This window comes from Gymnogyps californianus, chromosome 15, assembly GCF_018139145.2.
Source record: "Gymnogyps californianus isolate 813 chromosome 15, ASM1813914v2, whole genome shotgun sequence".
Taxonomy (NCBI): domain Eukaryota; kingdom Metazoa; phylum Chordata; class Aves; order Accipitriformes; family Cathartidae; genus Gymnogyps; species Gymnogyps californianus.
In genome coordinates this window covers 18,075,364-18,100,815 of record NC_059485.1, presented here as the reverse complement: position 1 = coordinate 18,100,815, position 25,452 = coordinate 18,075,364, and the positions used below count along the sequence as shown (strand labels likewise).

The 25,452-nt window shown below is 47.2% G+C and overlaps 1 protein-coding gene across 4 annotated transcripts; it reads right to left on the bottom strand.

The window, feature by feature from the left end:
- Window positions 1–499: 499 nt before the first annotated feature.
- On the bottom strand, window positions 500–25,452 carry UBN1 (ubinuclein 1). Of its 4 annotated transcripts, XM_050906135.1 has the most exons (17): window positions 25,031–25,452; window positions 23,171–23,257; window positions 22,110–22,205; window positions 21,689–21,823; window positions 20,967–21,070; window positions 19,777–20,215; window positions 16,938–17,008; window positions 15,506–15,635; window positions 15,162–15,280; window positions 14,540–14,668; window positions 13,475–13,618; window positions 10,379–10,429; window positions 9,164–9,206; window positions 7,602–8,828; window positions 5,963–6,215; window positions 5,556–5,645; window positions 500–2,954 (listed from the first exon to the last, which is right to left on the bottom strand). In XM_050906135.1, exons 1-17 carry the CDS (start codon window positions 25,268–25,270, stop codon window positions 2,902–2,904), a joined length of 3,411 nt encoding a protein of 1,136 aa, XP_050762092.1. In that variant the 5' UTR covers window positions 25,271–25,452; the 3' UTR covers window positions 500–2,901. The 4 variants fall into 4 exon arrangements, with proteins under 4 accessions (XP_050762092.1, XP_050762095.1, XP_050762096.1 ...); XM_050906138.1 differs by lacking the exon at window positions 5,556–5,645; XM_050906139.1 differs by lacking the exon at window positions 5,556–5,645 and having other exon boundaries at window positions 6,101–6,215.

Here is a 25,452-nt window from a genome sequence, read left to right as displayed (position 1 = left end):
CTGCACTAGTGAACGGGACTGCAGCTGCAGGAAAACGGGGAATTACACTGGGATGGTACCAGGGGCTTCCACATCTACAGCATGTTCATTTCCTTTTTCCCAAATTTCGGCTAATACCTGAACCCCGGTAAACTCTGCCGTCAACAAAAGCAGCCGTAAGCATTCACTGCATATCCATCCTGGCTTTGGGGATTAACACCATTATTTTACCTTTGTGAATGAAAGGATCACGCAGGGTCCGAACCCCACACGTTCTTTCCAGCAGATGCCAACTTCAAGCATCAGCAGGAGCACGTTGAATGAGAATAGGCAATTCTACCACCACAATGGCTAGAAACAGAGCTGCAATTTACTTACCACATAAGAGACTTCAGTTAAAACAGTAAATAATTCATCACTCGCTCAAGAAACAGATGATCAAGAGATGATCATCCAAGCTGAAACACAAATTCTTGAAAACAAAGTCATGAAACTAGAGGTAAGGAGATGGAAAAAAGCATTTTGGAAACTTTGAAACAATTTATTCAGTTGTTCTGTACAAGATTAACAGTTTTCATACCACCCCCACCATCTTCAGCAAGACAGTCCCAACACACACAAAAAAAAATATAATAATAAACCGCAGCTCTTACACCCGAAAGGAACTGCCATACTAAGTAAGTGCCATGGGAGCCTCGCCTCCCCACACCGTCACGAAAGCGTTGCAAGTTGCCTCGTCAAGGCAGAGATGCCAGACTCCTGGCTCCCCATCAGCTGTCGGGTCTCTGCGTGGTTCTGCCTTGCTGCGACTCTGCTCCATACCATTCACTCATTCATTATAGCACGTAAAGAAAAAATATCCCACAGAATTTCCACCAAATAAACATTTCCCTGAGGCAAGAGGCTTCGCTAAATTCCTAGAAGGAGGGCATTCTGCTCTGGCCACGCACGCGGGTGCTCCCCAGCAGAAGCATTCAAGTGAAAGCAAAGAGAGGGAGTAGAACCAGTACCTCGAGTCACTCGCTGAGAGTCCCTATCCTGCCAGGTGTCTGAACGCTCTTTCAGCTACCATGGGAAGTTGAAGGTGCAAAGTACCTCTCAGGATTAGGCCTTCAACGGGAACCATGCGACATCCGCTGCTCAGAGTCCATCAATAACTGCTGTGCTTAGTTTTAATAACACAAGTTCTGTCTTTGGCTCTTTTGCTACAACCTAGGTATTTTCTGTAAACAAATTTTAAATCTGAGCTGCTTTTGTGTTTTTTTTTAAATACAAACAATGCACTGATCTTGGGAAATTACGTATCAGCTCAAATTGAAAACAGTCCATCTTGGATCTTACCAAAAATGGGGAAAACTAAAGCAGATATTTGCTGGTATACTCAGTGTCAGCATCCTTCCCCAAAGCTCAAGAAGGAAGGCTGCAAGCTTTTGCTTGAAATACCAGTAGAGTCTATGCGGATCAGTGCTACTACTGCACGATTCAGACGTGGCTGTGGGGGCCTGAGAAAAGGCAGACTGGGGAAAGAGCAGAAAAATCAAAACCCATAAAGCTCAGTTAGAACCACAGCCTGCCCTCAGCTATGCACAGACTGAAAGGGTGTGCTCAGGAGAAATATTTAGGTCTAAGAGTTAAAAAATGAAAAAGCAAAGACACACCTCAATTCTAGATGGTCCCCATTCCTGCAGCTGTGACGAGCACATGATCCTAGTGCAGAAATCATTGAAGAGAGCAATATTATTCTCTGGAATTCATTTGACTAGTAGTGACCTTGGTTAATCTAGATCATTCCCTCTGCCCACCAAAGAGATCATAACTGACGACCCTAGGAAAGAATGGCTTTAGGGGAGGGTCTGGAACCCGCTTGCACAAACTCGGATAAGAACTGGTGCTCTTGCTGGATTTGGTACTGTGTTCGCAGTCACCAAGACACCATTGAAGTCCAGACAGTGCAGCTTTTTTTTTTTTTTTGATGTGCAACCATAAAAAGCTCTATTAAATAAAACAGAATACATTTTAAATACAGAATGATTAAAAAAGGGTTGAGGAGCACACAAAATAGGGCTGAAATGTGTGTCACTAGTCCATTCTTGCTCCACCATAAAAGGCACTGGAATTATGTCTTCCTATACACGTGACATGCCGAGAAGTGTCCCATTCAATCCAATGCATTCGATGGTAATGAGGATAAAACTGAGCAGGAAAAAAGCATCCCTTTGGAGGAAAAAAAAAATCCAAAACCCAAAAGAAGCAGAATTCTCCAAGTCAATGACTGCATCTAAAAGTCTCTCTAAAGAGTCTTCCTTCTCCTCCAGAGGGGAACATCAGGTGGTTCGTTAGATTCACCACACAGGAAATGTTAAGTCCTCCAATTAACTGCAGCACAGTTATATAGTACAATTGAAAAGTTAGTCAAATGTCTTCAGAAAGCACTGGCAGTGCTAGAATTGCCCAAGTAAATCCAAAGCAGAAGAAAGAAGCACCTTTCATACCCTCCGCTGGGAGACCAAGGAGGTAACTGGACTTGGAGGTACTTGGCAGATACAGACACAGGTAGGTAGGAATCCACTGCAAGAAAGCCAAGCCACCCGAGTCTCCCTGCGAGTTCTAGCTCCTGCCAGTGCCAGGGAATGCGTGAAGGGCAGCAGCAATAAAACAGCGCTACAAAACGCTTCTCTCATTAGGGCATGGCTCAAGGTGGCCCTTCGCGTGGGGCTTAGCTCTGAAAAGCCTCTGAGCAAACGCACCAATGAGTTCCTCGTTGCGGTTCAGTCTCTCCAGTCGTCGTGCGAAAGAGGGGGAAAAAAAAAACAAACCAAAAAACCAAACAAACGAAAAAAAGACACAGCCGGTATCCAAAGCTCATGACCTGTTCCTCTTGGTTTTATCCTATGTGTGCTCTAGCTCCCCTCCTTGCAGACGTCACAACTTGCGCTGCTGTGCATTGGACCCTTTGCCGTGAAGCTGAGAAGCATCTGAAAGAAAATAAAACCAAGTGGGAAGGGGGTTAGGCATCAGCTCCACGGAGCTGCATGCAGCTGGGGCAGCCAGATCTCCCTGCACAGAAAGACCTACTTTTCCTTTCCAGCTTCAAGGAATCAGGGGGTAAGAGGACATGCTTGGAGGCATCTCACAACTGGGAGCAGCACTGCCTCTGTACCTGAGTAAGGGACATGGGAAGCACTGAGGGTCTCCTGTGGTCTCCCAGCAAAAGCACCACGGCATAGATTCAGATTGCTGGTTGACTAGCTAGCCTATGCCCTTCTCTAAAAGCCACCCTACCATGTCTCCCCGTCTAGGAAACTACAAATACATGGTTCTAGCTGCCTTGCATCTAAAAGTGGTTTGAAATAACACTGTGAGTACACCTTTGCCGTCGTAACGAAAGCTTTAGGTGCCCACTGATAGCAAGAGGAATCATAGGAATCTAACCACTGAAGTAATAGAAAGGAACAGATGTGGAGGGAAGAGAGAAAATGCACTGAAGAGAGAAAAAGGAGGGAAGTTTAAGGAAGCAGAAGTTTTCCAGGAGCAATTAAAACTACCATCAGACTGCGATGAACAAATGGGTGTACTGAGATGTGCAGTTAAGCAGCAGTGGCACTGAGCAGCGTAGCAACAGCTTCTTCTCCAGGACAAGGACAGTTCTTTCCATGCAATAGCTCAGTCCCAGCACGTCGCATTTCTAAAGCGAGCAGTTGGAACCATCACCACAGCACCAGCACACAGGCACCTCCACCAGCAAATGTAGCAGTGACAACACACAAGCAAGCTCTGGATGCTCCTTACTCAAACGCTTTTTGAGGAATGCTGGTATAAGCACTTTCATTTAAGACATCAACGTTTCCTTGCATTTGTAGCAACCTCCCGACACACCAGAGTCCTCGCAGCTTTCAGACAGAGCAATGCAGCTGTGGCCATCTGCTTATACAGCCAACCATAGCTTATGCCACAAAACAAATTAATACATTTGAAGATTATGGTGGTCACTTAAATATCTACTGTGTTCTTCTACAAAGCACCACAATTGATAATATTCCCAGAGATGATAGCACTAAGCTCAACCTCCAATCTCTGTGTGAAAACACCAAGTGAGAAAGCGGGTCCCTGCTGAAGCTGTCTCAATGGTCAGTTTTTCCTCACTTATTCCTAGGCACTTCTTGTCTACTTGCAGCTTCTGGCACGATGTCCTGCTTAAGAGCAGCAGTTCTTCAAAAAATTCTTTTGTGATAAGCCCTATAAGCAACAGTGAAGTAACCACTCTAAGTTCCCTCAAATAACAGGACAGAGAACTCCTCCTCAGTGACACAGAATACATTTCACATCCCATGTTCAAACCGAAATCAATCATCTCACTCTCCAGTAACTGTGAATTTACAAACAGGAAGGAAGGGTCTGTCACACCAGTGCTTGCTGCTAGTACCTTCTGCTTCTGCTCCACCACACTGGAGAGACGTAACAACCTGCCTCAGACAAACTTCAGCAAAAGAAGGAAAGACAACAGCTTCTTTCAATTTTCACCAGTGCACAGCACTCTCTTCCTTCTTCAGCAAACAAGCCCTGCGCTCAGCAGTCGAGGGCATTTTACCCCATGACTGCTACAGGAGGCCACATTAACTCCAGCAGATTATCCATACATCTAATGGCCTCAGTGCCACAATATTAGGCTAGCACATCCACTCCTCAGTGGATCAGGCTCATATTGCCCAGTAAGACAATCACGACAGGAGCAGGTACTAAGACAGTGGCACTGAACTGCACTGAAGTGCTAAAGAACACTTGTTCAAGAAAGCAGAAATAGCAATTACCAATGGGACAAACAACTCCCCGAAGCAGATAAGCCCGATCTGCTGGCCCTGCATTTCAATTTTCTGAATGCTGCACAGATACCCCTTACTTCTCTCCTTCCTCCACAGTGCTACATATTTACACACGCTCACGGCCCACCAGGCAGGACTCCATTTATGAGCAGAGAAAGGTGCTCTTCGGAAATCTCCTGGTTTATGCCTTGCTTCTGCAGGTATCAAACTGGGGCAGGAACAGGCTTAACTACAAAATCATCGCGTTGTCAACACCAGGTAAAGCAGTCTCCATTTACAATACAAACTTGTCGCAAAGGAGATGTAAGCAATTAGCTCAGCGCACAGACGCAAGACATTCTGGTCTGACGCATTTTATATAGGTCACCAGTAACAAAACTCCACAGAGCCAGAATATTCATTCCTGGGCAGTCCTGGCAGACTGCGCATAAACATGCACAGCTTTAATCCTGGCAGGATAATTCTTCACCACGACGCAAGCAGCAAAGCCGAGTACCTCCAGGAACCAACACTTGCTATAAGCACTGAGGGCTCATCATTCCAGAAACGCACAAGTTTGCCCTGGTTAACTAAAGAGTAAAGGACACAGAGGGTTACGCCTCGCTTTGTACCTCGGAAAGGCCGCAGGTTTTAGCGACGACCGCACCGGTCGGACAATGTGGACAACCACTTTGCTTTCACTCCTAGAGGAAGTATCTGCTGAGATACAGGACGACTCACGACGCAGAAGACAAACACGACTGTCTGACAAGTTACCTGGCAAACTTTGCGGTAAATGAGTGGACAGGGCAGAATGTGGGAGTGGCGCTGCATGGTGGGGGCTGGCGTGCAAGCCAGCTAGAAGACCTAGAGAGAAAAACAAAGAAAGGAGAGGGGAAAAAAAAGAACAAATACACATCGAAGACAGAAATGAGCAAAGGAGCTGCAGCAGTTAGCCTATAGCTCAGCTTCCAGCTATTGGGAATTCTGGGCTAGCTATAGGGATGCGCCCAAGGTTCTCCAAAGGCAACTGCTGGAGATATAAATGCATGAACTACAGCATGAAGCAACAGCAAGAGAGATGGGTTGGTCTGCAACGGGTTAACACAGCAGAGCATTGGCGTTCTTGTTATTTGACAGCACAGGCACAAGTAACACACATGCGTGACCGGGAGGATACTCACTATGGCCAAGGCCATGGTGGAAAGTTCCTGGAGCAGGTCCCGTAACTATTGCATCCTTTGATACTCCTGCTTTTGGGGAGGAGTCTGAACTGAAGGAGATGACATGAAGAGGGAAGGAATGAATAGGAGAGATAATACCTAATGGGGCGGAGCTCAGGGCAGCTGGCAGCTTTGGATTGCTGGACTTGTAGGATGGAGCCAGTACGCTTAAGGAGGAAGAACTCGTTAGCAGCACAGCTCCACTAGTTGCTTTCTGAAAAGCAACAGAAAAGGTCAGTCAGGAGTGGGAAAACCAAAGCATAGCATCATTCATACTTAAAAGAACAACTGCAAAACATGGAGCAATCAAGAATTCCTTCTTGCAAGAAGTGCCCTCCCAGCCAGGGCCCAAGAGCTGCCAACTCTTGAGGCCATCTGGAGGTGCCCAGGACACTGGCAACCCCGCTGCTGCATGCTGTGCTCTTCTAAATGTGACTGTACTGGATTTCACTCTGTTGTTCCCTTACTCTGGAAGTGTGCCTCCATTAGGCAGAGGAAAAGCCTCTCACATTGCCTGTGAGTTCCAGGGAGGATGCTTCCTACTCACTTTTGGCAGCATACCACTGCTGACAACTCAAGGCACCGAGGTTTAGTGTACCCCTGCACCCAAGAATGTTATTTGAGATCTCCCCCATGGAAAGAGACACCGCTGGGGAATGCGTTTCAGCTCTCTAGCTCAGTAACAGACAAGGCACGCAGGCTGAGCAGTACATGGTTTTCAGGCCCATTTAAATATACTCATTTAATTGCCCAGCTCTTTCCACATGCCACAAAAGAAGGCAGGTATGAGCAGCCAACAACAAATTAATACAACAGCATTACGAGCGATTACTTTTTTGCTATAGATGAAGACTAAGGCCCTTATACCATTAAATACAATGGCTGAATAACACAAGTCTGTATAGGTAACCCAGGAGTCCTTCATGAGACACTATATCCCAATGAACTGTCAGACCCTGAATTCCAGCGTGCCACTGAGCTCGATTCCAAACATCACTTCAGTAGCTTATGGGAGTAACTGGGGAGCAACAGAAAGTGGACAGAGATAACCTCCAAAGAAAGCTGGGCAGGCATTTTGAGTACCATAGGTTATTTATTCTATAGGTCAGTCATGAAAAAAAGTGGCAATAATAGCAAATTACTTGCAATAATTTAAGGAAGGCCAAGTTTGCAGACTTAATTAAGAACAAATTGATCATTATGATTTTAGTTTATGCAATGATTTTTAGCTCTCGTGATAACTTGCCTTACTGCACTTCCTCCTGACCCAAATGGGAGCCCTACTGTTCCCGTAACTTGCAAAGTCAGGGCAGGAACATTACACAGCCTATGCAAAAATTGCAGTCTGGAAAGTACCACAGTATTTTGCTTAGTTGTTACTTTAAGCTGAAAATGAAAGCTTGAATTCTGAAGCGCAAGCCCATGGCAAAGGCCAGGACTTCCGAGCCTAAGCAGCCAAGATCCAGACAGTCATTCAAGAATTTCAGGAAATTCTTTTGAAGTCATCACTTCACGGCAGGTCTGAACAAGTTAGGAGATGGCCTGACACAATGCCATGCGTTCTCCTGGCTTTAGGCTGGGCCAGCACACCCCTGCTTACCGGCACAGAGGTAGAAGATGCGGTGCTGCTAACAACAGCTGGCTTTAGGGAGGAGGTCAGCAATTTGGCCACCCCTTGAGTTCCCCCACTAGAATCTCCGTTTGAACCTCCAGGAGGTGCCACCAGAGTCAGCTTCTGCGAAACAGGCGTCTTCTTCACTGAGGAGCTTGAGGACGGGCGGCTGGACGCCTGGCCCGAGGAAGGGGTCTGCACACTGGGCAGCAAGCTCCCAGAGGAGCAGCCCTGGTTTGCAGAAGCTCCAGATGAGGAGCTGCTGGAAGAAGCCCCGTGCTTGGAGAGGGAACCAGAAATGAAAGGCGATTTGTAAGATTGTCCTGAAGAGCTAGAGCCACTTGAGTGCTTTCCTGTGTAGCTGAGAGATGATGAGGATGAGCCTGGGCTCTTGTGGGAGCTGCTGGAGTTTTGGGTGCTGCCTGGTGATGCAGAGGAATGGAAGCTCTGAGCTTTGGTTGATGACTTGACCTGCTGGAGGAGGGAGCGTTGGGGCAGTGGGGAGGAGGACTTGGGATTCTGCAGTTTGACAAAGGGAGCCGGGGAGGTGAAGGTTTTCTGTAGCTGGCTGCCTGAGTGGAAGACCTTCACCTGAGAACCCGGCACTGGGGTGGAGGTCTGAGGCCCATGGCTTGGCCGGACCAGGCTGTGGTGTTTCTGTTTAGTCTGGTGTGCATCAGGAAGGATTTTGCTGGGGGAGGCTTGACAGGAGAGCTCTTTGTAATTAGAGTTCTCTGTCTTTTTGTCTTGAGAAGACTGGCCCAATGCCAGGGCCTGCTCAGCCAGGAAATTTAGAGGAGACTGGAGAGAACCAGAGGATGACGTAGGGGAAGGGTTGGACTTTGGAAATGTCCTCTTGTCCTCCGAGGACGCAAGAGTTGGGATCTTCTCTGGTGGAGCTTTTGGAGCTCCAGGAAGAGTAAAGTCAGGGCTCCCTCCCGCTCTGCTGTTCAGCACAGCCAGTTCCTTAGAGACTGCTTCGAGGGAGGAAGTGGGATTATGAATTAAGTCCTCATCCAAGGAGTCATCCATGAAGGTAGCAGGAGTGCCAGTGCTGCTGGCTGCTTGGGCTGTCCCAAGGGACAAGAGTTCTCTGGTTTGGGCACTGATGCCCAGAGCTCCTCCCTGGGGCTCTGAAGACAGAGCTAAGGTGCTGCTTGAGTGCATCGAAGGAACAGAAACCGACACCTTTTTATCTGGCTTGCAGGAAGATTCCTGGAAAAAAAAAAATCACAAGAGAAGGCAGAGTCAGAACAGAGGCAGGGTTTACTGCTGAAAAGGGAAGGGAAGGTTCCCGATTTGGGGATAAAAGGCAGAATGAGCATGTTCTGCGCCTGCCGGCCCCCCGCCTCCCTCCCAGCTGCTGCTGCCATCAATTTTAGCTGCTGTTCTAGTTGTTTTTTCAAGCCCAATACTGACTAGAGCTATTTCACAGTACAACTTCCTTGTACCTAATGTATAGATACAAGGCTCAAATATAGGATTTAAGATGGCAGTCACTTGACTCTTGGTATATGTCAACCATGAGAACCAGCAAACAAAGAACTCACCTTCACTTTCACCTTAGTAGGAGCTATAACTTTCTTCTTCGCCCTGTTTTGAGGGAGACAAAAGAAACATGGCTCACTGAATGCCTGCAAGGAAGCATCCGATTAGGGAGCACACTTGGGCCCTGTCAATGATGATCCACTGAGTCTTTTGCAAAGAACCGAGGGAACAGAGGCAGCATCTCAGGTTGCTAGGATTCAAAACCGTATGACATTTGGTTGCTGCTCTAGGAAGCCCCGACTCCCACACAGGGGAATGAATTAGGGAGCGGAGCAGAATCTTGAAATGGTAGCAGAGCAGTGAAAGCACTCAACAGACACATCCTGCACCGGCTGCAGGGCTAGGAGCTACTACAGGAACCCACTGCTGACCTAACTATAGCAATACCCAGAGAGAAACTGATACAGAGACTGTTTTGGAGAAAAGTTACACATTTCTTTTAGGTTCCCAGAAGAAGTCAAGGATGCAAAAGCATCTGCCAAATTCACAGATCGTTTGGTCTGGTCAGATGCAATCTCTGGTACAAGACATCCCTGAACTGCTAGAACGGTATGGCTGAGGGAAGGATGCCTCTACACTCTATTTCATACTCTTTCTCACACTTCCCCTCGCTCATCCAGTGCCAAGAACAGGACCGTCTGTCAAACAGACATCAGCCTAAGTCCGTATCATCATCTGTTACAGACTGCCAGCAAGATCCATGAGACCCTTTGGCATTAAAGCACCTGCCCAGCTGGATTCCGATGGCTCTCTTGGGTTGCCACCCACAAGCCTGTTGCACCCATCTTCACTAGCTTGAGCTCATTGTACCCCTCCTTTAACCAGGCAACAAGAAAGAGGGAATCCAGAATCCAGTAAGGACCGACTGAACAGGTAGCAATAATCACAGTGCTGGCATCACACTCCATTTTACCTTGATCTGCATCCCAGGGACTAGCACAGAGGCCTGACTCCAGTCTTTTGAACAAGGCCAGGAGGCAACCTGGCTTCAAAGTTCGTATCTTTGAGCTTACTGTAAGGCTAAAGCACCTCAGGAAGGCTGTTGTTGGGAGATGTCACACACAAACAACTACTCTCCCTAGACCTCCCCAAATGAAGCAGCGCCAAACTATCTGATGGGAGCCAAGCAAGCTCAGGTGCTCCTGCATGATCCACCCAGGCCCCAGGGAACGGAGTTCACCAGTTATCACTCCAAAGGAATGCTGCGCGATACTCACAGGACTGATGTGAGGTGTCCATGTACACGCCTGCTCTCCTTAAACAGTGTCCTAAGAAGGGAAGAGAGCAATGAGAAGTGATATCCAGCAAGACCCAGTAGAGCAGCTGGGATCACTGGAGACAGAGCTGCACAATACAGCAGGGGACTTAGTGAAATTAAAACCACAGAGAGCAAACAAATATTCATCCCTTTTCCAGGAAAATCCTCCTGAACTCCCCCACACAATTCTCTCTCTGGGGAGCTATGCTTGTAGGCGCTGGAAAGGCCATTAAGGCAGTTGTTGGACAATAACTAAGGAAAAAGCTCTGCCAGCTTAAAAAGCTGACAGCCAACTGGAGAGGCAGTACAATCATTCAAGCTGGGCATTACTGCTGCCACAGATCATACAAGAGCTCTTCACCAACTTCAAGGGAGAAAGGTTACCTTCCCCTGCCTCAAATACAGCAATATGGATGAGAAGCCTTCGCACGTTGCGCGTCTCTGTTGCCTTCGCGTCCCCAGCAAACAGCTGAGGTGACTTCTTAAATCAGCACAACCATTTCTGTAACAATTGACTAACCACAACCAATAAATAGAGCTTCATCCAAAACCCTTCACTACCGAGGCGAAGTAAACCAGAATCTCACACGAACACTATTTCACCTAAAACAGCTGCCACTCGGCTGCCTTCTTAGATGTCAAGGTGAGAAGCTTATAAATACACCTTCAGTACTGGCATATGGAATACGCTTCCCATCTGCTATTAACAGCTTGACAAAGACTTTTGTCATCCTTTTTCTTTTAAAAAGCAAGCTTATTTTAACCTTATATTCTGTTAATCGCCTTTTAGTGCTAATTGAGAAAACAGAATCATGGCAGGGCCTCTCTGGAACTCATACACAAAGTTGCTACTCTGCCTACCTTCAAGTTCCTCTTAAAGATGAACTTCTGCGATCACGATGACAGTGAATCAAGCCGACATGTCCATAAAATTGTTTACAATTCTCCTAGTGTTGCCAATCCCTCCCCTACTGTGTGGCTGTCAGTCTACCCTCTGTCTTTTAACCACAAAGTCACAGAATCATAGAATAGCTCAAGTCGGAAGGGACCCATAAAGATCATCAAGTCCAACTCCATCAAGTACCAGCAGGAGAAACCATTATCCTTGAGCCATTGGAAAGCAACCAGGAAAACTGCTTTCATTCAGTCATTCTGTAGTTAACTTCACTGGAAGGCCCTCCTACACTGAGTCTTAGGTGAACATCTGTATGCCTAAGAACAGTTTCACCTACAAACTAGGAGCAAAAGATTTTAATTTCCTTTTATTCAAAGAAAAGAGTTTTTAAAACTTGGCAAGCTAAGACCCTCAAGCTGCTAATATCTTCACTAAGTAGGAATCTGCACCCACCTCCTCACGGCCATCATTCAGCTCCCATACACTACAACACCACACTACAACCATGCACATTACTGTACGTCATGTGCACACGCAACTGCAATAAATGGCCGTGGACTTTTCCAAACGGATCTGTAATGTGCTACTCATACTTACTGCTCTTAAGAACTGGTAACTACTTCTTCCTTTATCCCCCATGAAACGCAAAAAGCAAATTCAGCAGGGAGAAGACGACAGCGCTGCCCAGCTCTTTAAATGCAAAGAGATGGAGATTCCAGTAGTAAGACTGTACAGTTGTCCTTTCTTTAAAACTATTGAGCAAAACAAAGCAGGCCAGAAGCTCATGACAGTCCCAGCAGAATGACTCTCTGCAATTTGTATGGCTCTCTGCAATTGCCAGCTCAATGGCATGGATGATGGAGGGCGTGAAAGAGCAGGAAACAGCAGTGAAGACACCAGATAGGGTAAAGAAAACCACACCAAGTTCCTACTTACTCTGCTGACTCTCTGATGTGTCTAGTGCAAGTCTGTAAGCCCCTAAAACTTTCTGCTTTGCTTTCTTTTGGGAATACTCTAGGGAAGACTTCCCAAAGTGTCTGAAAAATGTATCCTTTGTGAGACAGATTACAAAGTGATCCTTTGTAACACAGATTCAAGAAACCACAGGCCAGTCAGCCTCACCTCAGTCCCAGCTCCACCTTGTAACTTGCCCCTGCCAGTGGCATCCATCAGAGGTCAATACGGAGGCCAAGACTACTCAGCATTGTCACTTACAACCTGGACGACAGCATGGACTGCACTCTCAATAAGTTTGAGGGTGACATGAAAACGGAGGGAGGGGGCAGAATACGTTGGAGGGCAGGGCTGCCATTCACAGGGACCTTGACAGGCTGGAGAAAGGGGCCAACCCAAACCTTGTGAAGTTCAACAAAGACAAACGCGAAGTCCTGCGGCTGGGATGGAATAACCCCACGCAGCAACACAGGCTGGGCACCAACTGGCTATGTAGCAGCCTCGCAGAAAAGGACCTGGGGGTCCTGGTGGACAAGTTGAACGTGAGCCACTGCTGCAAGGGTGTACTGCTGAGAGCTAACCATATACTGGCAGGTATTAGCAAGAGCACAGCCAGCAGTTCACGTGCTTACTCCCCTCTGTTTAGCACTTGTGAGGTCACATCTGGATACAGCATTCAGTTTCAGGGTCCCCACAACGCAAGAGAGATGTCGACAAACTGGAGACAGTCCAGAGCCACTACGACGGCTGAGGAACAGGGACACACGACAGACAAGGAGAGGTTGAGGGAACTGGGTTTGCTTAGCCTGGAAAATGAGAAGACCAAGGAGGGATCTAACGGCGGTCTTCCGCTACCTAAAGAGTTGGGGGGGGCGGGGAGCCATGAAGAAGATGGAGCCAGACCTTTCTCAAAGGTGCACAGTAAAAAGCAAAAAGAGGGAATATTCAGTTCAGTGCAGCAAGGGGAATTCTGATTGGAAATAAGGAGAAAAGATTTCATGAAGAGTGATTAAGTACCAGAACAGGGGTCCAGAGATGCTGTGGTAATCTCCATCCTTGGAGATTTCCAAAACTCCATAGGACAAGGCCCTGAGCACTCTGATCTAACTTTGAAGCTAGCCATTCTTTGAACAGGGGTAGGACTAATGACCTTCAGAGGTCCCTTATGACAAGGAATCCCTGGAGTACAACTTGATTCTTGCTCACCTGGCCTGCATCCAGCCTTTTGGCCAAAGGGGCTTCACCTCTCCATCTAGGAAGGTCTTCACATAATCCTCTAGAGACTGAGCCTTATTCTTGTCAAGGTCATAACCATCCAACTTTATCTTCACCAAGTGGCAAAGCAGCTCCCTGAAGAACAGGAAGATTTCAAATACAGTTACGCGGATTAACTTTCCCCAGTTGGAGGTCATTCTGTTTATCCAGGGCTGGATAAATGCGCCAAGACACGCCTGGCTCTGCATAACACCTTGCTAATAAAACCGACCCTGCATTGCCTCCGCAAGAAAGAGGAAGGGAAAGGCACGTTCCTCGCTCTGCGTGTGCACGCACATCGATGTGCCAGGGGAGAAAAGCCTTGTTACCCCTTCCCATTTTCATCTCCTGAAACAGCAGAGGTAGTAAACCAGTGCCAGAATTACAGGCGTCATTAACAACCACAGAACTGAACCTCTCTGCAGACCTTTGTGCTGAGAGGCAATGAGAAGGCAGGAAGCGAAGCTTGCTTTGTTCTAAATGAATCAGCCATCTACGGAGCAGCACCCCAATTTGTTACAGAATAAGATGAAAAAGACAGCAGGATTGATTCTCATTTTATCCTTTGTCACTCTCCCCTTCTCCCAGCCCTCTGTTCTTTGTCAGACCCCTGGGTGCCAGGGACAGCAATCCCCATTAGCTGTAACTGCTTTCACAACCAGAATCTGGTCTTGTTAAGAGTCTAGTCTGTAGGATTTCAGCAATTCAGCTGAGTTCCTTCTTTTCCCAAAGATCTGTCCCTCTCTTGGCCTCAGCACAGAGGCTTCTTAGCACTTCTCTCAGAGTTGGCCTGTGCCTGAAATCAGCTTAATTTTGTAATGTATATACAAGTGAGATTTAATAAATGCCGTAGTGGCTTCCATAAACAGCACAGTCTGCCACAAACCTCCATGCTGACTGTTACTACAGATGATCAGCGCTGCTCTGAAAACAAGATACAAATACCGAAATGCTTTACTTCCAACTGCATAGAACAAGACAAGTCACAGGTTCACTTAATATCTAAATTATGCAAACCTGATTTCATCATTCCATTGAAATTTCTTTCGCGGTCCCATGACGCGCTTCCCTCCCTTTTCTTCATCCTCATCATCATCAGAACAAACTCGATCTCTCTGCTCTTTGTCCTTTTCCTCTTCCAGCATCCTAAAATGGAGACAGAGGTAATGGGAAGTCATTGTCCTGGAGATTCAAGGACAGGATTAAGTATCTCTGAACAACGCTGTTCAGAGGTCTCAATAGTCAATGATAACACACGCATGGGAAGAGGGCCTAAATCTCTTGCTTAGGCTGCCAGCTGAGCTAAGTACTCAAGGTTACGAAATCTCCCAACATTGTGTAATAGAGACCATGGGACTAATCCAGCCTTACTCTTCTCAGACTGCCATGTTCCTAAAGACACGCCTGCACAGAAGAGAAACACTTCAGCCAAGTTCTGGTCCCATCAATGCTGCTGTAGTTGGCATCGCCACAGATAGCACAAAGAACGCACACAGCTTAATTAGGCCAATTAATGCCCGTCAGCAATTTTTGACTACAGAACAAAAATAGGTGGTAAACTTCATGAGAACAGCCTGCAGGTCACAGGGAACCTGCTGAGAAGAGCTACAGATGCATAACGAGCAAATGAGGAGCTTACTTGGCAAACTTGGCCTGAGTATGGGCTTGACATTCCTCCTGGTACTTGGCCATCTGCTCTGGCATGGCCCTTCCAATGGCTTCCTTTAGCTTCTGTAGAGGTTCCTTCAATCGGCCACCCTAGAGCAAGCACAGAACAGACTGAAGTTCCACGTGGCGTGTTCCAGCCGAGGCACCCAAATGTGGCAGGCCGAGACCTGGCCAGTTCTGAATCCACGCCACCAGATGCGGTGCCTGAACCATGCTCAGTGGAGGACACCACCACGTTAGGTAGACAACAACTGTGCTCTGGAGATCAGGGGTAACGCGCGCACAAGACAGGGCCGTGCTGCCGAATTCACTCACCTGCTCATAGAGATAAAGCTTACGGGCACGCTTGACCAGAGTGTCCTTACTGCAGGGGAAGAAAGCAGCCAGGTGGGCGTATACCCCTGACCGGATCTGGCTGTTCAGCTCCCGGGTCTGCAGCTCTATGCTGAAGAACAAGACAAACACAGCGCTGAGCGGGGACCTGGCAGAGGTTCTCTAAGCAACATAAATGCAACTCTGATACAACCTGGGGAGCTGGAGGCAGGGAGAGAGGGACAAAGTACAAGCCAAACTACATGACGGTTCTTTACATTTTAGAACCAACAGACTCAAGCCCTTTATCCCAAGCTATGCCTTTTAATCTAGTTTCAGAGTATCTGGAAAAGGAACAAAAGGATGACAGCAGTCTCATTTATTCTGCAGTTCTTCCTGGCAACTGAAGCGCAGGAGTGTCAGGCAATGAAATGAGAGGTATACAATGCTTACGTCAGATACTATGGTGGTCTAACTCAGGATAATACAGAATCAAACTTTATCCCTTGGGCTTGAACTTACTTCCCAGTGAGTAGGTTAGAGAGGTCAGTGTGTGCCAAACCCATCTACACAGTTATATATAACTTAGGAGACTAGCTTTTTAAGCCACCTCTCAGTGTAAAAACCCCTAACTGAGTCTATGGCAAAGTCATACAAATCTATCTAAATCTCTTTTGAACGTGGTTAAAGTTATCAGTTTGTCAACAGTTCGGGACTGTTTGTGCAGTCAGCACTGGAATACTGAAAGGTGGTAATCACCACTTGAAACGAGAGGGAAACAGACTCCGGAACTTCCCTTCAGCAATTCCCTTCAAGTGCCTTGATAAACCTTAATGAAATTAAAGCCTCTGTGTAAGTATTATTACACTGCGATGATCACAAAGCTGTGTGCGTTCATCAGCCTTCTCCAAGCACTTGAAGAAGAATGAAGCCATTATCAACAGCTGCATGAAGCAACACTGGCATTCTATAATAGGGGGACTCGAAAACACAGAGCAGTAATGGAGTTCCTCCAGTTTGCACAGAAAGCCAGTTGAACACAGCAGCCTTATCCCAGTTATAAAATATTCCATATAGCATATAACAAATAGCAAAGAACATGCCTGACATCTCTGACAGGGAGAGGTTTACTGTTCTTGTATCTTGACCTACAATCGCAGGTCAAGTGACCAAAGTTAAGCACATGGATATCAAACATCATCTTGAGAACAGGAGGCCTGGATACATCCCCTCCAACATTCTCATACCTCAGTTATACATCATATTTCAACTGAAAGCCATTTCTAGGAGACTTTCATGTTATCCTAGGCATGTTCTGCATGGAGGACCTGTATAAGGACACCCCCACAACTCCTGTTAAACCTGCTCCTGAATTTACCAAAAATGCTCTGCCTAATATTCTCCTTTCCCACTCTTCTCTCCTGGCGGCACTTACTCCAGTATGATGTTGTTGATATCCTGAGTGAAGAATCTCTGTTTGCCTTCTCCCTCTGCAGCTCTGGCAGCCTGGAAATTAGCAAATAACACAAGTCATCATCAGTTCACAGATACAGACAGGCACAAGCAGTCAAGTGGTTTTTAAACCACTTCAGAAATACTGTAAAACAAGGCACAGTTTTATTCCACCAAACTCCGCACCAGCTACCTGCTGTAGATGGGTTAAAAGCTGCCACAATCGACAGACAGAAGAGAGACTGTGTCCTCTCCTCTTATACCTCCTGAGTTCAAGTCCAACCCTGCCATCTGTACTGGCAAGACCACGTCCTGCCCACAGACCTTCCCATTCTGGATTCTCTTGTCCAGATGCACTAGAGTCGAGTGCATTGGAGTGACTACACTGGAGTGAAGATTCCTCCATTTAATGGGGCAAAGGAGATGGCTTGGTGGCAACTGGCTTCTCTCGCATACTTCCCACTGGGAGAAGGGACAGTTCTAGGGCATGGCCGTAACTTCACATTAGAGTTGTTAGATTGAGTAATATGAGCATAGAGCTTGTCCCTGGAACAGCAAAGATCATCCTAGTCACGTTTAATGAGGGTCAGGGATACTCATCACCAGGCTTTGTAGACCAATCTGGACACTAAGCCAAGAAACCAACGGAAAGAGTAGCAGCCACAGGGGATATGTTATTTCCAATCAAGACCATGGAAACTAAAAAAAAAAAAAAAAATCCTGTTCAGGAAGCTTCCTGAGCTATGACTGCAGTACACACAGCACTGTCCAAAAAAATCACACCCATGAAAAATATGTCCAGCGGGAAAATAATTCCAGGAGATGAATGAGGTAGTAGAAAATTGCCAAGAGCTTTCAGTCTCTTTTGAGTGGGGATGTAAAAAAAAATTGGGATTCACCACAAGGCACCACATCAAGTTAGTGATTCCTTGCATGGGAAAGGAGACCAGGAGAAAAGGGCACGATTTTGAAATCCCCTGATTTAACACTCCAAGGTTAAGGCTGGTAAGCGATTAATTTATGCCCAGAAGGTGTACGTTCCTCTCTGTCAGCAGCAGGTCATAGACAGCCGGTGACATCAAAGGAGAAGGCTCAATGCTAAAGAGAATCCTCAAAAGGAAAATTCTTTTAGGAAGGAGAAGGTTAAAGTCAAATCAGTTCAAGTAGAAGAGGAAATGCCTGGAGGCTCCATTTAACTCAGGAGATGGTCCCACCTGCTGGGATGGAAGAGACCTGGCTCTCAGACAGAGGTACAGTACCTCTTCATTCCTACCTGCAACGGAGTTCATGTCCCAAAATCCTAACTGACTCAGAGGCTTCAATTTATTAAATCTTGTATTTCTCCTCCTTGGTTTCTTTTCTTAACATACACAGTCCAGCAACAAGAGACACAGCAGCAGGAAAATCTAAGCAGGAAAATCTGTGGGTAGTCTGCTATTACACCATCTTGCAGCAACATAACAATTAACTTGGTATCATGGGAGCCTCCGTAATATTCTCCTTTAACTCAGATATAGTTCAGAAACAGCTGTTCAGTGTTTTCTGTTAGCAGCCTGAATAGCAAATAGAAACATCCATGAAGAGCTCATTCTTTTTATCAGCTGTGGCAATACTTTCTTCAATTCCTCCTTCTCTTCCATCTGCTCACCACCACTACACACACTTAAAATTTCTCAGCAGAACACAGTTATCTTTAACAGAAGCTTATCTTTAGTAACAGGAGTTATTAAGTAAGAGATGCTTAAGTAACAGGTGCTCTAAATTGATGTGCCCCAGAAGGCAGAACACACACCACCACAGAGGTCTAAGAGCACTGTTTACGACTTAAAAAATCAATGTTGAAAAACAACACTAGTAGCAGGAACAAAACATCTCAGCATTTGTTGACAGGCTGATGGTAACAGCCCTCACACCAGAGAAGCCCCACAGCCAGTCTGAAAACGCACTTCTTTGACATGCCAGGAGAGGGATCCCTGACCAGCACCCAGTGCCTTCCCGCTTCTCCAGAACAGCGCTTCCCAAAGCGCGTCACAACATTTTGGAGAAGATGGGTGAGTCCCGCAGGAGTCCAGCTGCAGGAGGAGCTATGGTGAAAAGATGTGGGATCACCCTTCTAGAAATTAATATATTCCACTCCCTAAACAGTACCCCAACACCAAAATGTTAAAGATGGGTAAAGAACCCAAATTGCCAGTGATGCAGCTCCAACGTGGGAGATGCCAAATTGTACCCATGCTTCAGTGAAGGCATCTGCCTGCGTATGACATGGGAAACGGTTCTAACAAATCCTCAAGCCCCATCTACAGGGCTTTTCACGCCTTCTCACACTGCAGAACAGGGAATGCTTTCCAGCTGCACCCACTTATTTTACATACAGAACATTGCACACCACTTCACAGACGCTGTCCTGACCACATCACATCACATGACCATCACAGCACATTAAAACTATTACGGTGGAATTTGTCCTTCAGCCTCATTAGTTCACATTTTAAGTTCATTCATGTTAAACTGACTTCGGAAATTACCTCTTGCATCAGGTCCATACTTTGCCAAGAGAGGTAAAGAAGCCATACTGACAGGTGTGATGCTGAGCGTTACATTCAGTAGGTAACAAGGCCAAGGACTTTGACACTACCTGACATTCGGGCGTTCAAGAAAGTGACTTGGCCATAAGAGAAAACTGGGTGACACAAAGGTGTGATCCCACGTGGCACTGTGAAACTCCCCCACTGTCTCTGGGTGAAGCTACGCAAACCCTGCAGAGCTGTCTCCCCGCCAGCAACCACACAATCCTACTGCCCCACATCGAACTGCCATACCTGAGCCAGTTCTTTGATGCGTTTCTCCAAAGGGGCTGGCAGGCCTTCTGGGAGGGATGGCGGTTGCCTGAAATCCTGCTCCAAGCCCATCCCAATAGGATCACTCCCATCTTCCACATCAGGAAAGGGGCTCCCTTCTGGGGATTCACTGAGGAGCCGCTCCAGGTCTAGGTCAGTTAATGAGTCCATAGCCGTCGCTGCCTGAAGCAGGTCGTTATCACTGGCATGGCCGAAGAGTGAGAGCAAAGGGTCCGGCATCGCCTCCGCCTCCCTGGGGGCTGGAGGTTCTGCTGGTGAAGGAGTCGCCACTTTCTGCTCTTCATCTTTTTTCTTCTGAGCATCCTTCTCCTTCTGAAACTTCTTCAGCATCTCCTTGACACTAAGAGCACCAGAGTATTTCTTCTTCTTCTTCTCCTTACTTGCATTTAATGCTGTAAAGCTGTAAACAAAGTACGGAGGAGGAAAGGGAACTGAAATGAATACAACATGAAGGGGAAGAGACGAGGATACCTTCATCCCAGTTCACTTCAGCCATATGCACCAATCCCCTGGAAAGTCTTAGCCCCTTAACCAATTACACCAGGAAAAATATTCTATTGCTTCTTAAGGTCCCACTACTTGGTCAGCCTGGAGAAGAGAAGGCTGTCCTTCCTCACCACAGAGAGATGATTGAGCTGTCTCAATCATCTGTTGATGTCTGAATCATCTCAATCACTGTCTCCACCACGTTATGCTCTTATTTAGCTACATGCATTATTCCAGCAAGGAAGATTGGGAAATGCGCAAACAACTAGTGCGGAGGAACTGAAGCAAGAGAGACCGTGACAGCAGCTTGAAGCTTTTTGCCTATTAAAGCCAGGAGAACAAACTCCTTTTCCTTCTCTTCAGGCTCTCCAATATCTGTTCCCACCGTCAGTGCCTAAACAGAGCTCCAAGAAACACCAACATGGCAGCTAGCTGTGCCCCTCTTTGCTCGGACACTCTTGCTGCAGAGCTGTGCTCCTTCCCTGATTGACAGCTGCCTTTCTTCTCCCGCTTTGGAAGCGATGGGGGTTTACCTGCTGGTGTTTACGCAGCACGCACTCAAGCCACCCCCCACTGCAACAGGTACTGCTGCAGCGTAACAAATGCCACCTGTAACCCTGAAGCAAGGTGTCAAGGAGCAAGCGTTCCCTCCTCCTCCGCCTTACCCAGCTTTTGGAAACTTGGACTTTTTGGATTTCTTTTCCTTGTCGTAAGAATCATCTTTCTTTTTCTTCTTCATTTTTTCACCTCCATCTTTCAACTTCCGCTTCTGGAGAGGGTTAAAACCAAGTCACAATCAAAGCGTCTCCTGCTCATGGAATCGGACCTGCGCCCCCAGAGCGACTTTGGGCCTCTCACAAGAATTTGAGAACAGCTCCTTCCGCACTGGACACATTAACCCAAACCCCAGACTTCTACCACCACGGTTCTGGCACACACTGTCTTCAACATTTCACAGCGCACCTAGCTTTTCCACTAGAGACAATCCCATCAGAAAAGGGGAAGGGATGCCAAGTGCTCCTGCTGTTGCCCCTTTTAGCCGCCTCGCTTCGGCATCGTGAAAAAGGGGCTGTCTCCAACAGACATTGCCACCAAAGAGGAGCACTAGTTTCTCCATCCCCATAACGCTAAGCGACTTTTCAGGGTGACAAGGGGCTGCTGTCACCTCTACTCTAGGAACCAGGCAACGCCACCAGAGTCTCATCCATGGCAGACATGCTTCATTTTCCTATCAAATATGGGGACAGAATGGGATTTCAAGTGCTCATCCCTATTCTGTCCGCACCAATTCACAAATCTCACTCTGCTTAGAATGTCAACACACTTTCATGCAGCAAACCCTCTGAGCTCCAACAGAGGACATAATCAAGAAAGCTGGCTTGCTGACCTTGGGACACTTCTTCTTCTTCTCTTTAACATAGTCATCTTCAGATTCAGAGGCTTGCCGAAATTGCAGTGTTCCTGAGTTGATGTAAAACCCTCCATACTTCGTAGTAAGAGAAGCCGGAACAAGCTCGTCGTACTGGAAATAACAGAGAACAATCTATTGGCACTGTAAGCTTTGTTACTTTATTCTGTAGCTGAGCTGCTTGGAGAACGGAGTGGGACTTGTGCTCCCCCAGGAACAGACGGGGCTGTGGACAGGCCTGCTAACCAGCATTCTCCTGCCATGCGGTTGCCCCAGGATCTCTCGTTCCCCAGCCCTGGCACGCTCCCGGCTTGCACCCAGTTCAGGTTCTCCCCAGGTGCCCGCTCAGCCCCCCCAGGCAGCTGCCTTGAACCACCCTCACGCCCGCCCCAGTACTCACTGCTTCAGAATTATCGATGAAGGAGTCAGATTCGTCGTATCCATACCCCATATCAATCAAGTCCTGAATACGGTCCTTTCTACGTCTCTTGCCACCCTAAACAATAAAAGATTGACAGCATGCTCATCTTTCTTTTCCGATTACCACGGGGATAGCCCCGACACAGGACACTGACATTGGCTCCAGTACAGAAAAGGGAATGAGCTCTTTTTCGCTCCTAGCAGCAGCAGAACCAAACCAGCGTTAACTCCCATCATACTGTAATCTCAGGATATGGTAAATCTAGTTTTAGCCTTTGTCATACAGAACCAAAAACGGTGCAGCCAAATGAAACAGAACGCCGACCTGCCAGACAGGCTGACTCTGTGCCAAAGACTTTACACTGAATTGCGTCTGCACCCAACATTTCTGCCAGTGCAGAGATGGATTGTTCTTCCATAACTGCTACACAGTCGGTACAAACTCGGTACTACGCGCATCAAGCATACACGCAGTGCATTAGGGTGATCCATAGGTCAAATTTGTATCACAAGACAATACAGCAACTCACTATCCAAAAGTGCCAGTTGTAAAACATAACGTAGTTTTATTGCCATCTACAGAAGTGAAGTGAGAGGAAGAACAGAAAGGAAATGGGTAAGATAGATCTGTGGCTCTCACGCTACCCAGCGCAGTACTGTCCTAAGGGCAGCAGATTCACCAGAGCACCGTACTTAGAAACTTAACAGATTACATCGTGCCACAGCGACAAGGCCTAGAAATTAATTTTTGCTTAAGAAAATTAAATTTTACAAACTACAGTAAGTTATCTGCCACTACAAGTGAGAACGTCATTCACTTTAATCAGACTGTCATCTGATTTAAGAACCTATCTGAACTATATTCGTGGACCACAGCCCTGAGACAGGAAAGGAACACAGAAAACAGCACCTTCCAGCCGAGACAAAGGACTGCAGGAGAACAGGAACATAAGAGCCAATGACCATTAAATACTACTGGTTTAGAGCTGAACAACATTACTCATTCTAAGGGGTAACATAATATAAAGAAGAAATACATACGTATTTTTCTTCAAACTTCCTAGCAAGAGCCTCCACTTTATGCCTTTCCTTTTCATCATCGTTAAAGGGATCAGCAGGGTCTTTCTTCTGTAGAAATAAGAGAGACAAAAACATCAGAATCAGTCTTGTCACGCTGCCACCAAAACCCCATGCATTAAACCCATCACAACTAGCACATCCAGACAGAAGCTCAGACAAACCAACCTTTAGTACAGTATTTAGTACAGTACTGTTTAATATCTTCGTCAGTGACACAGACAGTGGGATCGAGTGCACCCTCAGCAAGTCTGCAGATGACACCAAGCCGAGTGGTGCGGGTGACACGCCTGAGGGAGGGGATGCCATCCAGAGGGACCTGGACAAGCTCGAGAAGCGGGCCCACGTGAACCTCACGGGACAAGCGCAAGGTCCCGCAACCTTGGTTGTTGCCCTGGGTCGGGGCAACCCCCGGTATCAATACAGGCTGGGGGATGAAGGGATTGAGAGCAGCCCTGCCGAGAAGGACTTGGGGGTACCAGTGGATGAAAAGCTGGACATGAGGCAGCAACGTGCGCTCACAGCCCAGAAAGCCAGTCGCATCCTGGGCTGCATCAAAAGCAGCGTGGCCAGCAGGTTGAGGGAGGGGATTCTGCCCCTCTGCTCCACTCTGGTGAGACCCCACCTGCAGCGCTGCGTTCAGCTCTGGAGCCCTCAGCACAGGGAAGGCATGGGCCTGCTGGAGCAAGTCCAGAGGAGGCCACGAAGATGATCAGAGAGATGGAACACCTCTCCTATGAGGACAGGCTGAGAGAGTTGGGGTTGCTCAGCCTGGAGAAGAGAAGGCTCCGGGGAGACCTTCTTGCAGCCTTCCAGGACCTAAAGGGGGCTTGTAGGAAAGATGGGGACAGACTTTTAGTAGGGCCTGTAGCGATAGGACAAGGGGTAATGGTTTTAAACTAAAAGAGGGCAGATTCAGACTAGATATAGGGAAGAAATGTTTTACGCTGAGGGTGGTGAAACACTGGAACGGGTTGCCCAGAGAGGTGGGAGATGCCCCATCCCTGGAAACGTTCAGGGTCAGGTTGGAGGGGGCTCTGAGCAACCTGATCTAGTTGAAGATGGCCCTGCTCATGGCAGGGAGGACAGACTCGATGGCCTTTAAAGGTCCCTTCCAACCCAAAGCATTCTACAATTCTGAGAGCATCTCTAGGTTTTGGGTGCTCTCTCAGCTAGTTCTATACCTGTCTCTGCTTCTCCCCACAACAAAAAAACCCAAACAAAAGCAACAACAACAAAAAAGCAGCATGAACCATCAACTGACTGCTAAACAGTTCTGAAGAGCAACAGTAAAACTGAGTAGAATCCAATCAGCTTTCTTTTCATAGAAAAACACCCATAATACAAAGTTCAGATGCTACAGAAGTTTGCATGTCGTCGTATCCTGAGAAATGGCTTTCAACAGGCAAACAGAATTGTCAGGCAACACCTGAAAGCACCACGTCCACCACACAGAAAGAGACGCCAAGCACTAAGGTGGAAATATTCACGTGCAGTAGAGCAGAGGCCCCCAAAAAGATCTGGCCACATATCGTAGAAGCATCTCTCCTTTTGACGCTCTTTGGAAAAGAGCTCCTCGTGGCTGCTAGCAAGCCAGATACCAAAAATCACTTTAGATCAAGCAATTCCAAACTAAACGAGCATTACATCCCACGCTCTGCCACCAACACATCACCTTTCAGACATGAAATTCCAGTCAAGGCAAAGGAGTGAGACAGTGTGGCCTGACAACAAGAACCCCTGCCCAAATGCCAGTGCTCCTGCCAGTGGGATGCCTGAGCACCCTCCTTCCACCTCTCAGCACCTCACAGCTAACACACTTACCTTGTCTCCTGAAGAACCACCTTTTACTTTCCCTCGACAACTCTTCAGAAGATCTGGGTAGAAAAATTCTGGACAACGTTTGTGATCTGGCTCAAAGAGAGTAAGTGTGATTCGAACGGCTGTCGCAGCTGGTTCAGAGTCCTGGGGCTGCTCTCCATCGTCTTTCCGAGACCTTTTCAAGAAGCTGCTGCTTAGTGGACCGTGGAGAGTGGTGAACGAAACCCTGTGGGGCTCCGTCATGGCTATGGCCAAGTCTTACCAGTCCTCATGGCATAGTTCCCATTGCATCAGAAAAGGTCTGCCCCAGCTGCACAGATATGGATTTCACCGGCTGGTTAAGGATAACTGAGGACGTTGGCAGCGGAACAAGTCATTTAATTCTCAAGTTTTCCTGGGAAATGGCAAATGCCTGTGCTGCTAGT

Coding starts and splice junctions, on each gene's coding strand:
- UBN1 (XM_050906135.1), bottom strand. CDS start 25,270: ATGACGGAGCCCCACAGGGTTTCGTTCACCACTCTCCACGGTCCACTA. Junction 10,430..13,474: donor AAAGGCTGGATGCAGGCCAG/GTGAGCAAGAAT, acceptor TTCCCTTCTTAG/GACACTGTTTAAGGAGAGCA. Junction 5,646..5,962: donor CCACCATGGCCTTGGCCATA/GTGAGTATCCTC, acceptor TTTTCTCTCTAG/GTCTTCTAGCTGGCTTGCAC.